Source organism: Tetrao urogallus (assembly GCF_951394365.1).
Source record: "Tetrao urogallus genome assembly, chromosome: Z".
Classification (NCBI taxonomy): domain Eukaryota; kingdom Metazoa; phylum Chordata; class Aves; order Galliformes; family Phasianidae; genus Tetrao; species Tetrao urogallus.
The window spans coordinates 1,284,176-1,297,358 of record NC_136816.1 but is presented as its reverse complement, the minus strand read 5'-3'; the positions used below and the strand labels follow the sequence as shown (position 1 = coordinate 1,297,358).

Below are 13,183 nucleotides of genomic sequence, written 5' to 3'. Positions count from 1 at the left end.
TCTTTCGTTGCCATACTCGCCGGTTTCGGGCAGCCTGGAGAAATCAGAGACACATGAAAGTTCCGAGTTTTAATTTTTAGTTCCTTGATGTTTTCGTTTTGCAGCCATGGTGATTTCCTTCAGAATACTGTAAACTCGCAGCGGATCGGAGCAGGTCACCTGCGCGTATTCCTTCAAGCGAGGGCGGCGTCGGGCTTGCAGAGGCACAAATCGCTTTTTTCTTCCCGTGCTTGTTGACGCCGTGAGAGGAGCCGCAGATGCACCACGGGCTCATGTACCAACATACCACAGCACCTTGCGTGGTTGGCGGGAGGTGTTTACCAAAAACTTCGTTCCCCGCTGTTCTGATTTTGCAAGGCGGAATGGTGGGCCCCGCCGTCTCGTTCGGCTCCAGAGCTGCGGGGGAAAGCCGCTTCGTGGGGATGAAGGCGGGGCTCGGCAGGGGAGAGGGAAGCTTCGGACCGAGGCTTAACAGAAAGCTCGGATACAAGGCGAAGGGAGCAATTCCTTCATCTCTTCACAGTGTTTGAACTCCCGTGCGAAAGGGGAACGCCGGGGGGGGGGAGGGGTGGTTCAAGAGCAGGGCAGCACACAGACTCGTGTAAAGAGCAGCTTGCTAAAATCCACACATCCCTCTTAATCCCTGCTGCATCCCGTGGGAGTACGGTCCGGACGCCGGTCAATGAATCAGGGGAGTGGGGCTCGCGGCAGCGCCGGCGGCCGCCGCAGGTAGCAGGCGACCGGGCCGTGCGGGCCCCCGGCCGCCACGTCGAGGGGGAGGAGGCCGCGGCCGTCGGGCAGGTCGAGGCGCGCCCCGGCGCGGTGCAGAACCGCCAGCGTGTCCAGGAAGCCGGCGCGGGCCGCGTCGTGTGCGGGGCGGCAGCCGGTGCGCGGGTCGGGCCGGTTGGGGTCGGCGCCGCGCTGCAGCAGCAGCTCGGCCACCCGCGGGCTGCCCAGCATCATCACCTGCGGGGGGAAGGACGGACACAGCGTTCTTCAGCGGCGGGCTCTCCGCTCCGGCCTCGCAGCATAGCAGAGGAGGCGGAGAGGCCGCCGAGGAGCTCCAGGGGCTCCTCGGAGAACGAAGCCCGGCGGTAGCGCGGGGCGGCCGCGGAGATCCAGGAGGCAGCGCGGCTGAGGACGGAAGGGAATCTTCTCGTTTTCCATCGCGCACCTCCACGCAAACTCGCGCGGCTCCGAGTCGCGGCCACCGCGAAACCGCGCCTGCAGAGCGAAGCTGGTCATCGGCTTCTTCCCGGAAACTTTTAGCATAGGGCTCGGGAGAGCAGGGAAGCGTCGCTGCCCATAGCCTCGCTCCCTGAACTGATCAGCCTGATCAACCGCAGGATGCACCACAATTGATGTCAGTTGCCCCTGTAAGAGGACGGAAAACGAAACGAATCTCGACTCAGTTAGAACAGAAGAAAGAGGAGGAAAGAGGTCCAGAGGAGTGGCTCCGAGGTCTAAGAGAAGCACCCCTGAGTCCAGGGGAGGGGCCCTCAGTAAGACCACGGTCACCAACGCCTACGAGGGCAACAAGAAGTCCTGGAAGAGGAAGAGGTGAGCAAGATATTGTTACCCTTGTTGACTGATCTCTGAAAATGAATGAAATTCAAAGTCTGAGAAAAGACTTCTCACGTCACCCAAATGAGCCTATTGCCACTTGGTTACTTCGATGCTGGGACAATGGGGCCAACAGTGTGTGGCTAGATAGTAGAGAAGCTCACCAACTGGGTGGCATTGCTAGGGACTCAGCCATTGACAGAGGCATTGGTACATGCCAGAACCAGGCCTTCACCCTCTGGAAGCAGATGTTGTTAGCTGTAAAAGAAAGATACCCCTTCAAAGATGATCTGATGCCTGAGAAAAAGAAAGAGACACAATCGTTTCTGGGCGTAGTGGGTTTTTGGAGAATGCATGTTCCAAACTACAGCCTCACTGTAAGCCCCCTTTATTATGTGACGTGAATGAGAAATGAGTTTACATGGGGTCCTGAGCAGCAGCAGGCTTTTGAGCAGATTAAACAGGAGATAGCCTGTGCCGTGGCCCTAGGGCCAGTACGGATGGGACAGGGTATAAAGAACATCCTCTATACTGCTGCTGGAGAGAACGGTCCCACTTGGAGTTTGTGGCAAAGAGCCTCAGGAGAGACACGAGGCCGACCCCTGGGATTCTGGAGTCGAGCCTACAGGGGGTCGGAAGAGGGCTACACTCCAACTGTGAAGGAGATCTTAGCCGCATATGAGGGGGTTCGGGCTGCTTCTGAAGTAGTCGGTACTGACACACAGCTCCTTCTGGCACCTCGACTGCCAGTGCTGAACTGGATGTTTAAAGGAAAGGTTCCCTCCACCCATCATGCTACTGATGCCACTTGGAGTAAGTGGATTGCACTGATTACACAACGAGCACGGATGGGGAACCTCAGCCGTCCAGGAATCCTAGAGGTCATCATGGACTGGCCTGAAGGTAAAAAGTTTGGAACATCACCAGGAGAAGAGGTATCTCGTGCTAAAGAGGCCCCACCATACAATGAACTACCAGAGAATGAAAAGAAATATGCCCTGTTCACAGATGGATCGTACTGTGGGAAAGCATCGCAGATGGAAATCTGCTGTGTGGAGCCCCACACGACAAGTTGCAGAGGCCACTGAAGGGAAAGGAGAATCAAGCCAATTTGCAGAGGTAAAGGCTGTCCAACTGGCCTTAGATGTCGCTGAGCAGGAGAGGTGGCCAATGCTCTATCTTTACACTGACTCATGGATGGTGGCAAATGCCTTATGGGGGTGGTTACAGCAGTGGGAGCAAAATAACTGGCAAAGAAGGGGTAAACCTATTTGGGCTGCTGAACTGTGGAAAGACATTGCTGCCCGAACAAAGAACATGGTTGTAAAGGTGCACCATGTAGATGCTCATGTGCCCAAGAGTCGGGCTACTGAAGAACAGCAAAATAACCATCAGGTGGACCGAGCTGCCAAAATTGAGGTGGCTCAAATAGACTTGGACTGGCAACACAAGAGTGAATTATTTCTAGCTCAGTGGGCTCATGAGACCTCAGGTCATCAAGGAGGAGATGCAACATACAAATGGGCTAGAGACTGAGGGGTGGACTTAACTATGGATACCATTGCACAGGTTATCCATGACTGTGACACATGCGCCACAATTAAAAAGCCAAGAGGATGAAACCTCTCTGGGAGGAAGGGCGATGGCAAAAGTACAAATATGGGGAGGCATGGCAGGTTGATTATATCACCTTGCCATGATTTCGCAATGGTAAGCATTACGTGCTTGCTATGGTAGAGGCAACCACTGGGTGGCTCGAAACATATGCAGTACCCCATGCTACCGCCCGAAACACCATACTGGGTCTGGAGAAACAAGTCCTGTGGCGACACGGCACCCCGGAAAGAATTGAGTCAGATAATGGGACTCATTTCAAAAATTCTCTTGTAAAGACTTGTGCCAAAGATCATGGCATTGAGTGGATTTATCATATCCCCTATCATGCACCAGCTTCCGGTAAAATTGAATGATACCATGGGTTGCTAAAAACCATGTTGAAAGCACTGGGTGGCAGAACATTTAAGCACTGAGAGAAGCATTTGGCAGAAGCCACCTGGTTAGTCAATACCAGAGGATCTATCAATCGTGATGGTCCTGCTAGCTCCCTACATACTATCAAGGGAGATAAGGTCCCTGTAGTACATGTGAAGAACACGATGGGAAAAGTGGTTTGGGTCCTTCCAGCTTTTGGGAAGAGCAAACCTCTGCGTGGAACTGTTTTTGCCCAGGGACCTGGGTCCACTTGGTGGGTGATGCTGAGAAACGGGGATGTTCAATGTGTACCACAAGAGAATTTGATGTTGGGGGAGTGCAGCCAGTAATTCCATATATATATAGGTTTGTGTGTGCACGTGTTTAATGTTTGGTAATTATTGTTTGTTTGTATATATATTAAGCATGATGTAGTGATGTAGAATAAGGGGTGGAATGCACGGTTTTGTGATTTTTGGTTTTCGGTATTCCACATCATAACATCATGTGGGGCACTGGGACTTTAACTGTTAATGCTCAAGTCCTGGGTACCTGCCCAGAAGAGAAGAAGAACTACATTCCCCAGGGGACCTTGAGATCAGGGAGAGGAGGTTTAACTCCTGGAAAGAGCGTTGTGGTGAGGCCTATCCACCTTTCGGACATTCTCTCTCTCATTATATTTAATTTATTAGCTTCAATTCTGATTATATTGTATTATAGTGTGTTATCTTGCATTCCGATAATATACTTAGTAAATTAGTTTGTTTCTCCTCAGATCGGAGCCACTGTTTTTAATTATTTTGGGGTCCCCTGTTTCCTTTTTTTCTGGAGGCGCAAATCTGCAGACGCCTCCGCCCTGCTCGTCACGGAACCGGGCCGAACCAGCCCGTAAGCCGTTGATACTCCCACTGCGTTCGGCCCCGAGTCCGAGCAGAGAGGAGCGCCCGGGAGCCTCCGAACACACGGGCGGTGTGTGAACCGCCGTTCTCCCAGCGCCGTGCGTTCAGCTCGCGGAGCAGATCTGTGCTGCACAAAGGTGCCAAAAAAAAAAAAACAAAAAACAAAAAACCACGTCGGAGGGCGGTCCCAAATCCGCGCCTCTGGAGAAATGCAGCGCCGACATTTTGTAGGAGAGAGTTTTGCAGGCAATGACAGCGTATCTTAAATACAGCTTCTCTGAATTACCCAAATTTCGTTTTATTTTGAAAATTTAAGAGGAATCTGTGTAGAACGGCCAGAGACATTAAATCGGCTTTATAAATGTAGTTTATATTCCTGCGGGCGCTTTTTTTTTGCGTTCACAGCAGTACATTCAGCTCCTCGAAGACTGATGAGTGTACGTCTGCCGGGCTGCCAGGCAGGGCTGTGCACTGACTGGTTCTGCTTCAAGGAGTTTTTGAACAAATCACAAAAACCACTGATTTATTTATTTTCCCCCCGAATATATCATGAGAACCACCGTACTACAAGGATGATTATTTTGAAAAAAGAAAAAAAAAAATTTAAGTGTAGTAGTAGTAAAGTACAGCAGACAGTAAAGCAGAAGAAGCCGATTTGATGGAGAAGCCTGAATATATGAGAACCACCGTACTATTATTGTTGTTGTTGTTATCGTTATTTTGGAAAAAGATAGAAGAAATAGTTAGTGTAGTAGTAGTGAAGTATAGCAGACAGACAGTAAAGCAGAAGATACCGATTTGATGGAGGGGTAAATCTCTCTGAAAAGGTGACTCGTTACTTGTTATTGCACGTTTAATGTGAGATGAGCATTAAGGCTCTCGGTTTCGATCATCCTATGGTTGATAACAACGCGATTCAGGGTTGCTGAAACTAAAACCCTTTTCTTGCGGCGGTTGTAGACTTTCCCCTTTGCACCAGGCTGACAGGAGCCATGGTGCCGCTCTGGCTTCAGCACAGCTGTCGGGGTGCGCCCGACGCCGGCACTCAGCCCGGGGCTGCCTCCGCGCCCGCCGAAGAGCCATTGCCCGGGAGGCGGCCCTCAGCCCCGGTCCTCTGATACGGAGGGCCTCTCCGTCCTCCCTACCTGGATGGGGGTCCGGCCGAAGGAGTTGACAGCATTGGGGTCGGCCTCGCCGTCTAGCAGCTCCCTCACCCGTTGCAGATCACCGCGGGCGGCGGCGTTGGCTAGTTCATCCGCAGCCGTGCGCGCCGCTCTCTGCGCCATGCTCGCCCAGGCCCGGCCTTGTGTCTGTGGGCAGCGGAGCCCTTCCGCCGGCCGCAGCCGCCGCCCTTCCGTCCTTCGCAGCCCTCAGCTGGCGGCGATGCCGACCCACGGTGGGAGCCCAGTCCATGGGAGAGCGCGTCTCCGCCGCTCCACGCCTGCACCACCGGCAGCTCTCGGCGGCGCGATCCGGCCTCGGAGCACCAGGCGATGTGCCGTCGCCGGAGGCTCCTCCACCTGCGGGGCCACGGCTGTGCCCGAGTCGCCCGCCGCTTGTTTTCTCCCCGCAGTTGGTACCGCTCCGCCCCGGCCCGCCCCAGTCGTGCCCGCTCCGGTCCGGCCCAACCGGCTCCGCCTCACCCGGCGGCTGTCAGCGTCATCGCGGCCGCCCCGACGGAAAGAGGCGGCCACGGGGCGGCGCGGCGGTGCGGCCACTGCTCCCCGCGGCCGGGGCGGCCGGGCGATTATTCCGTGTCGTCGTTCTCTCCTTTCTTATTTTTTTTCCTTTTTTTTTTTTTTTTTTCCCTTTCCCTTTTCTGTATTTTTCCCTTTCTTGCCTTAAGGCAGCGGCCTCTTAACACGTGCTTTACCACCTCCAGAGTGCCTACACGTCCTCCGGGCAGACATCAGTACGGGAGCCTCGGCACATCCCTCCCGCTTCTTTTCTTAAATTGGAAAGTCTTCAGAGCTTTGCTCAGTGCAGCGGCACAGAGCTGCCGTCAGGAGCGAGATGAGACTCCTATCCCCATTTTCCTTCCGAACCAACAAAGCAAGCAATCAATTAAACAGGGAAAACAAACAAACAAAAAACAAAACAAACAAACAAAAAAAAAAAAAAAAAAAACCAAACCCACAAAAGCCATACCAAACAAAAGCAAACCAACAGCTAGCTCCCCCCGAAACAGGTGACTCCCCTTCCAACCGAGGCCCGCAGAGCTCACCCCAGCTCTCTTCGGCGCTCGGCTCCGTCCCCTTCCCGCAGCCGGGGGGCGGCAGCACCACGGACAGCTCCGGAGGTCCGACCGGTGGACACGCGGCCGGCGGGGCGGCGCGGATCGGCGCAGCGCCGCGACTCCGTTGGAGTTCCTCGGATGATGCTGTAAGTGCAGAACAGGCGTGTGCTGGTGTTACAAAGGGAACTGAAGACGTCTTGGGTCTTGCAGTGTAGAAATGTTCAGAGGAAAGAAAAGCTAAAGGAAGGAGCTCTTCCTTCTCTCACCGCGAAGGGTCAGAAGAGTGACCTGTTTCCTGTCGTGCATGTGCAAGACTTTATCAGACATGTCACATCTCTAAGATAATTCTCTTCGGGTGTTTGCAATCATACTTGCAGTCTATATCTGCATTCTGCATTTTTCAATTCCACTGCTGTCACGCTGGCCACTTGTTTACCTGTATCTTTACTTGAAACTGCCACTACATACCACCAAAGCAATTAAATTACTTTATTATCCCTATAACTTCAAAAGATGTAGCTACGTTATCAAGAATTTTCTCGATTTCCTGTACCAGATGGCATTATTGGTTTCCACCAATGAAAAACAGAAGAAGGCTAACTGGAATGGGCAACGAAAACTGTCTGTGTAAAGTAATGTTTGTTTATGGTGTGAGTAGCAAGCTTCTGTAACTGAAAGCTTAATGCAAAATCCCACTCCTGCAGTCCCATTATTGCCTCTATGTTCAGATGCATAGTAATGAGTGAAGTTCTATTCATGATAAAGACCTTCTTGATATAAATGTAATGATAATAATTGAGCACTTCTACACAATTTACTGCTTTCTGGATGCACTATTTTTATCTGTCTTCTTTCCCTAGTATTGAATCTGATATTTGAGTGCCGAGTGCCATAAAATAATAAAATAAAGATACTTCAGACATCTTTAGTAAAAACAAAACCACCACCAACAAAAGCCAACCAACCAATAACAACAACAAAACACCAAGAAATAAAAGGAAGAATTACATATATGCCACCTTACTTACAGTGGCAGCTCTCAAGTAGAAAAAGGTATATCAAAGGTATATCTTAAAAAGACAACAGACTAATTTTAACAATGTCTGGAATGATTTGTGCTATTACTGGATTTATTCAGTGGAAATAGGACACTGACTCCAATCTCGTGTATCACCTTTTCTACTATCACTTGTACAGTGCAGATGTGTACTACTCATCGAAAAAGTTTTTCTTGATGGCGCTTTGCTGACAGTTGTATATCCATAAAGTAAAGAAAAAGTCAGTGTCCACAAGAACTGCATAAGTGTTTCATGTGTTACTGGCTTTTTTCCATTTTGTTCTTTCTTTTTTTGTTCCTTCTTTTCTTCCTTCTTCCTCTTCTGCTTCCTTTTCTTTCTCTTTCTCTCTTCCTTTCTTCCTTCTTTCCTTCCTTCCTTTATTTCCTTCCTTCTTCTTTCTTTTATTTCTCACTCTTTCTTACTCCCTTTGCCTTTCCCTTTCCCTTTCCCTTCCCCTTCCCCTTTCCCTTTCCCTTTCCCTTTCCCTTTCCCTTTCCCTTTCCCTTTCCCTTTCCCTTCCCCTTTCCCTTCCCCTTCCCCTTCCCCTTTCCCTTTCCCTTTCCCTTTCCCTTTCCCTTTCCCTTTCCCTTCCCCTTCCCCTTCCCCTTCCCCTTCCCCTTCCCCTTCCCCTTCCCCTTCCCCTTCCCCTTCCCCTTCCCCTTCCCCTTTCCCTTCCCCTTCCCCTTTCCCTTTCCCTTTCCCTTTCCCTTTCCCTTTCCCTTTCCCTTTCCCTTTCCCTTTCCCTTTCCCTTTCCCTTTCCCATTCCCTTTCCCTTTCCCATTCCCTCTCCCTCTCTCTCTCCCTCTCTCTTTCTCTCTTTCTCTCTTCCTCCCTTTCTTCTTTTTTTCCCTTATTTTCTCCTTCCTCCCTTCCTCTCTCTCGTGCAGCCAGAGGCTTCAAGTGGGGCCAATCTCCTCAGCTTCATATAGAGCACATTTATTATATCTTGTCCTGCCCAGATTGCCCAAGGGCTACAGCATGAACCACCTCCTGTTTAATTTCTTCAAAGGCTGTTGTTGCTCCGTGTGAAATCATTCTTCTTCAGGATCACTTGATAGAGAAGGTTTACAGTCAGTCACTAATCCAGAATATGCATTTTCCAGAAATCCACAACACCTAAGGAAGCCTGTGCTTCCTTTTTACTGGTTGGTGGAGGCACAGCAGTTATTTTACTGATCACATCTGTGGGGATCTGATGATGTTCATCTTACCCTTTTATTCCCAAGAACAAGATCTCCTGTGCAGGTCCACTGATCTTACTTAGTCTTATGGCAAGGCTGGCTTTTAAAAGGATTTGAATTTTTTTCTACTCAAAAACTTCTGCTGTGTTGCCCCATATGATGTCGTCAATGTATTGCAAGTGCTCAGGAGCTTCCCCCTGTTCCAGTGCAGTGTGAAGCAGCCCATGGGAAATGCTAAGACTGTGTTTCACCTCTGAGGCAGCCAATTCCAGGTGTACTGGACACCCCTTCAATTTTAAAGCAAACTGTGGCCTGCACTCTGCTGCCAGAGGGAGTGAGAAAAGCACGTAAGTGATGCCAGTTGTGGCATACCACTTGGAGTCCAGTTCATACTGAAGCTCTAGCACACGTAGTGCAGCAATCCTTAGAGGTGATGTGACTTAATTCAGCCCATGATAGTTCACCATTAGCCTCCACTCTCCATTGGACTTTTGCACTAGCCATATGGGACTACCAAAGGGTGAGTGAGTCTTGCTGATTACTCCTTGGTTCTCCAATTGGTGAATCAGCTGAAGAATGAGAATTGGGGAGTCCTGGTTTGACACTTCCACTGGAGCACTGCTCAGTAATAGCACTGCTGTAGTAGCAATCAGCATTTACTGTTCTTCTACTCTTAGCACCCCCCCAGCAGAAGGGTCCTCTGAGAGTCCAGGCAAGGTAGACAGCTGCTTAATGTCCTCCATCTCCAAGGCAGATATACCAAAAGCCCACTGACACCCTTTGGGATCCTTGAAATAGCCTCTCCTGAGATAATCTGTATCAAGAATGCATGGAGCCTATGGAGCAGCTTTTGCTACTCATTTCCTGTTATGCTCACTTTGGCCTTCAATACATTTATATCTTGGGATCCTCTTGTCAGTCCAGAAATATATGGGTTACAGATGGGTTTTGCCCCTTTATAACTTGATAGCATTGGAGTACACTGTGCACAGGTGTCCATATTTCTGTGGTTCAACTGTACCAGACCAACAAATCCACACAGCCCAATAAACACAATTGCCTCTTTCCACCATGTGTTTGGAGGTAGCACCCCTCCAGTTGTGGTTATTGTATTCATTACTTATCACTTGTGCATGAGAACCAGAAGGCTCATTGTCACCCTCAGAGGTAAGATCAGACCATCTTCTCTATCTGGAGATCCACCCACTAGGAACTGCAGCCAGTATTTCCTGGAAGGACCCTCTCTTATATTTGTTTTCCCTTGCAATTCATGTGCTCATGCCTGTAGGGTTTGAGATGGCTTTTCCATCCCACTTTCTCATATTCTTTCTGCGGTCATGCAGGTAAAAGTACAGGATAGTACATGCTGTGTACATACTATACCCACTTTCCTGGGCAGAGAGACACTTCTAATGGATGAAATATTAATTTGTAATGGAGGAGCTATTAAACCAGTTTCTTTTTCTTTGAGCCGTTGAACCAGTTTCTCCACAGCCAAGACATAGGCCCATGGGAAGGAAGAGAGAGTATCATATTGTTGAAGTAGACTAGCCACTTTATCCACACCTGACATTTAATTATAATTCCAGTTTATTTCTTCCAGTGTGCTGGCATACAACGACAGTCCCTCTCACAGGTCACATACATACCACATCATCTGAATCTTGGGAGCTGGCATTACTAACTGTCAAAGTTAATTCCTTATCTCTACCACGGCTAGTTCCCTCAAGTACTGGATAACTTTCTCCATGACTGACCACTTGCTTGGGTTCAATGCCAACTATTTCTTGAAGGGCTGTCTTTCCCTCACAGCTAACAAGAGTTGCCACTATAGGGTGAAGGACTGTGTCCCTTTTCCAATTGCTTTGTCAATGTCACTTTCCCTAGGAAGAGATCCCAGCTGCTTGGCTTCACTGCCTGCTAAGTACAGATTCCAGACCCCACCACCCCAGCAATGGAGCAGCTATGTACTCACCTGTGGCTATGTACTCACCTGACCAACAGCCATAATCTTTTCACAAATCTCACAGCACATTGAACATCAGGATTTGAGTAGTTTCTATCTCTTCCTCTTCCTCCTGCTTTTGTGATGGCTCTATTCCATCTTCATCTTCTTCTCCTAACTTTTCTTAGATAAACTTTTTGACTTTCATAGACACTTCTTTCATCTTGCTTATAGAGACAACTGATAGTGACACTGATTGATTCTGTAATTGAACTGTGGGCTTTGCCACCAGGCGTGGAATTACTACAGGACTGGTTGTGAGGCTCATGGCACCTATAGAATGGGTCCATCAGAATGCTTAGAGTACCTGCAGGGTCTGTCAAAAAGCTATTGCTCCGACCCACTGCAGGGGCTAGAGCAATCACAGGGTCTGTTGCAAGGGTTGGAGCAGCAGCAGAGCTCATCAGAAGAGCTAGAGCAACTGCAAAAGTCACTGCAAGAGTCAGAGCAACCACAGGGCCACTGCAGAATTTGCAGCAACCACAAGACATGTTGCAGGGGTTGGAAAAACCACAGGGCTTGTTGCAGGAACTGGAGGAACTGCAAGGCCTGTTGTAAGAGGTGGTGCAAATGCAGAAGGTAATAGGGCTAGTTGGGTGTACAGTACTGGATTCTGAAAACAGAATAAAATCATACAAATAGAGAAAATCATCAAAAAGGTCTAAAATTCCTCCAGTTGCCTCCAGGCACATCAGCTGTTCACAGCTTGCCTACTTACTGTGTCTCACTGTAAGTGTCTGCCAGCAAATAGATCAGAAGAGAAAAACACGGGCTTTAGATTTCTTTTAAATTGAATTAAAAGTGCTATCACAGCTTTAATCATGTCTATTTTTAATATTATTAACAAGATTCTAGAATTGGGCTCTTTATTTTTCTTTTATTCTTTTTTTTTTCTTCCTGCTCTCCTTTTTGCATTATTTCAAACAAGAACTACAAAATGTTGCATAGATACACAATCAGCAATTTTATGTCTGCCTAACTATGCTTGTGATGAATTCTCTGCATACACTGTTACTTTTAATGAAGATAATAAGCTTTACAGGCTCACTGAAGACCTCAAAACTTGTTCCATGTCTGCTCATTGGCACTGGATGTGATGCTTGCTTCCTTGGGGGTCTCCAGTGAAACTTGCTCCCAGAACAGATGCATCAGTGACAGAGGAAGCATTCTAGCTAGAAAACAAATCAATGGCTTTCCTATGTCAGAAAGCAGGGGGCTACCCAAACACAAGCAAATGCTAGCAGACTATCTCCTTGAAAGCTATCCCTACTTTTGTTATTCAAGATTAATTCTGGTGTACCAGAAGCAGTTTCCTGAACTTGGACCATTTGTATGGTCCAGAAAGTGTACTCTCCTTTTCCTTATGATTTGTACCATGAAAAGGCTGACAAGCCACAGTATGAGGAAATGTTTGTCTAGAGGTAAGCTTTTGGTTTGCTCCTGTGTGCCTTCACATCCCAAAGTTTAGCTGACTGCAACATTGTGAATGCAGAATCTGGGACACCCAGTCAGAAAAGATGTCCAGCACATGTCCAACTTGCTCTGTGGCATCTGTATAGCAGGACAGCTTGGAATCCAAGCAATGGTGCTCATCTTCCTGCCATTTAACTACATGGCACTGAGAAAATCAGTCTGCACCTGTGGTTTACTTAAATGTGTAAGGATTGTGCCAGTGAATTTCTGACTCCCTGAAATACATTATTTCTTTAATTTTTCTCTAGATATCTTAATGGCTGATTGCACAGGGAGCTTTTCTAGCTGAGAATTCAGTGTGTGTTTCTGGATTTTCTATTTGCTAGCTATGCCTGCTCAACCTCTGAGAAAGAGGCACCAGGAATTCAAGACACATTTCAGGAACTGTCAGAATTGTCTTACAGACAGAATTTGCCTTAAATTAATTCATCCAGTCCATGAATTTTGAAGTAAATGAAAAGCACTAGAATTTTTCCTTCCCTTTAGTTCAACCTCCTTGGTAGAGCATCTTGAAACTCAATTGCTAGGCATAGCATGCCTGTCCTTCCCAATCAGGCTGGCAAATTATATGCTGTTCACTAGCTGTTGTCAAGCCCAATTCAAGTCATGCTTTACATTATGATACTTTAAAACTCAAACATTTTTGTGACTATTAGCCTATTTATTAATTATATCATCCGCCGAGGCAATATTTTCAAGCCTCTTGCAAAAAGCCAAGATCTTTCTTCTACCTAATTGCATAAACCCAGATATTGATGCTATCGAAAGGCCTGTAGGATAATTTACTCCCTGGACT

The 13,183-nt window shown here is 48.3% G+C and overlaps 1 protein-coding gene across 1 annotated transcript; it reads right to left on the bottom strand.

Annotated features, from left to right (window-relative positions):
• Nucleotides 1-687: 687 nt before the first annotated feature.
• LOC306957311 (cyclin-dependent kinase 4 inhibitor B-like) lies at nucleotides 688-5,719 on the bottom strand (the record flags this gene model as incomplete). Its single annotated transcript, XM_079548715.1, has 2 exons — nucleotides 688-966; nucleotides 5,579-5,719. 2 exons carry the CDS (start codon nucleotides 5,717-5,719, stop codon nucleotides 688-690), a joined length of 420 nt encoding a protein of 139 aa, XP_079404841.1.
• Nucleotides 5,720-13,183: the final 7,464 nt, after the last annotated feature.